Here is a 2,127-nt window from a genome sequence, read left to right on the forward strand (position 1 = left end):
AGGTCTGCCACACAGACGGAGCCAGACCCCCCGGTCCTGACTCACCTTGGGGGTCAGCATCCCCCGAGCCGTGCTCAGCACCTCCTGGGCCGTGGTGAGCCTGTCCTCCTGGGGCGGCCGCGGCAGCTCTGCCGGGCTGATGTCCGGCACTTCGTCCACGTTGAAGCGGGGATGCCAGCGGGTCAGCTTCTCCTCCGGCACCACCATGGGAGGGCTGAGGGCGGCCAGGAACGCCTGGAGAGGGGGGAGAGCTGCGTCACGGCACCTGCGGGCCAGGTACAGGGGAGCTGGCCGTTGCCAGCACGGCTTGGCAACACACGGCAGCTGGCTTGGAGGCAATTCAGACCCAGGAAAGATTCCAGCTGCCATCCTCCCCACCCACACCTGCCTGCCAAGAGCATCCCACAGGAACCAGCGACGTCCTCCAGCCTGGATGCCAGCCCGCTCCTTTCCACCCGCTTCTCTAGAGAGTGACCAGAGCAACCCCAGACCCCAAAAGCGGAGGGTGCTGGGGGGGCCCCCTCACCTTGTGGTGCTGCTTGACGATGTTCACCAGGTTGCGGTTGAACTCCTTCCTGCGTTCCAGCAAGCGCGACGCCGACAAGTGCGGGCGACCGTCCACTTTCTCCTCTGCCAGGAGAGACACGAGCATCACCCGTGGCATCTTGGCAAAGCGCGGCAACGCCGCGACGGGGCCCAAACCTCAAGAGCCTCGGGAAGGAGAGGATCAGAGCCCCGCCGCGGGGCTGAGTCGCTGCCAGAATCGCTGCCCTATCATCCTCCCACTTGCCCCAAAAGTGTTTTTTTCCCCACTTCCAACACGCTCAGGCCCTCATGCGTCAGATGATTATCTAATGGACCAAACAGAGAGCATCCCTGGGGATTCAGGGATCCCAGCCAGGACCGAGCGCGCCCCAGCTCGTGCCCCCGCCCCGAGCCGTACGTACCTTCCCCCAGCACCGGCTCCAGCGTGAGCTGGTAGTCAGACTTCTTCATGCCGTTGCCGAAGGCGGGGATGTTCTTCTCCTGGCGCAGCCTGTACGAGGCTGGGTATACCGCCTTGATCTGCCCCACGTGCCGCTCCTCAAACTGCCTGCAACAGCACCCCGGGAGAGGTCAGGAACCCCAAGGGCTGACACCAGGGCACTGGCCCCGACAGCTTCAGCTGGGACCCTGAAATGGGCTGCCCGCTGCTGCCAACTTACTTGCGCATCATGTCCTGCACCCCCTGCTTGACCTTCGCGAAGGTGATGGTCTCGGCACGGTTGAAGAGCATCCCGGCAATGGTGTCCACGCTGCGGAACATCTCCGCCAGCACCTTGAACTTGTAGGGCAGCGTGAGCCCCGGAGGCAGGTCCTGCGCGAGGGTGTGGAACCGCTGGTACGCGGGGGGCTTCTCACTGCTGGGAAAGGAGAGGGGTCAGGGTTCCCCAGCACACAACAGCCACCGGGCACGGTGAACGCGGCGCTGGGACGGCCCCGAGGGTGCAGCTGGGGACCGAGACCGGCCAGGACGGGGGTCCCGCTTGCCGACAGGGCTGACCTCAGAGCCTAGGAGCTGCGTGCCCACCCCGGTTAGGGGAGACCCCTCTCCTACCCCCATCCCCAAACCCTTCTCTGAGCAACCTGTGCCAGTACCTGGGTCCCATCACCCATCCTGGGGACGTGGATGCCCCGACGCTCATGGCAGAGTCAGGGTGGCCTGGACCACGCTTGAGCGCTTCAGAGAAGCCCTTTGCATGCAGTGGGGCCAGTCCAGCGCTCCTGCAGAGCCCCCACACCCCCCTCACGGGGGTGGGAAGACCCCTGCAAAACTGCTACGGGGCTGAGCAGCAGAAGAGGGCTGCGGCAGTCACCGGGACACCCCGATTTCCCCTCCAATCTGGGGCTGCATCCCCGAAGCCGCTCCTCACCCGGCCTCCGCTGCAGGAGCTGCCACCCCGGTGTCCCCGGATGGCCGCGCTCCCAGCGTGGCTCCGCTTCCCGCTTTCTTCTCACGGATCCGCAGCTCCAGTTGCCGCACTCGCTCCAGACGGCTCCGCAGGTTGGGGCTGGCCCCGGCGGGGACGGGTGGCAGCTGGGCCAGCTGGGCCCGCGCCTTCACCCTCCGCAGGCCGGACCGCCGCC

At 66.3% G+C, this 2,127-nt stretch overlaps 1 protein-coding gene across 1 annotated transcript in view; it reads right to left on the reverse strand.

Moving 5' to 3' along the window:
• Positions 1-2,119, reverse strand: part of CDT1 (chromatin licensing and DNA replication factor 1) — a gene marked incomplete at its 5' end in the record, with an annotated part of 3,530 nt that extends 1,411 nt beyond the window's left edge. Inside the window, 5 exons of the mRNA XM_009326977.1 lie at positions 42-234; positions 527-630; positions 948-1,093; positions 1,206-1,403; positions 1,914-2,119. Coding sequence (XP_009325252.1) covers positions 42-234; positions 527-630; positions 948-1,093; positions 1,206-1,403; positions 1,914-2,119 — 847 coding nt within the window. The remainder of the gene's footprint in view (positions 1-41; positions 235-526; positions 631-947; positions 1,094-1,205; positions 1,404-1,913) is intronic.
• Positions 2,120-2,127: the final 8 nt, after the last annotated feature.

This window comes from Pygoscelis adeliae, unplaced genomic scaffold, assembly GCF_000699105.1.
Source record: "Pygoscelis adeliae isolate BGI_AS28 unplaced genomic scaffold, ASM69910v1 Scaffold727, whole genome shotgun sequence".
Lineage (NCBI taxonomy): Eukaryota > Metazoa > Chordata > Aves > Sphenisciformes > Spheniscidae > Pygoscelis > Pygoscelis adeliae.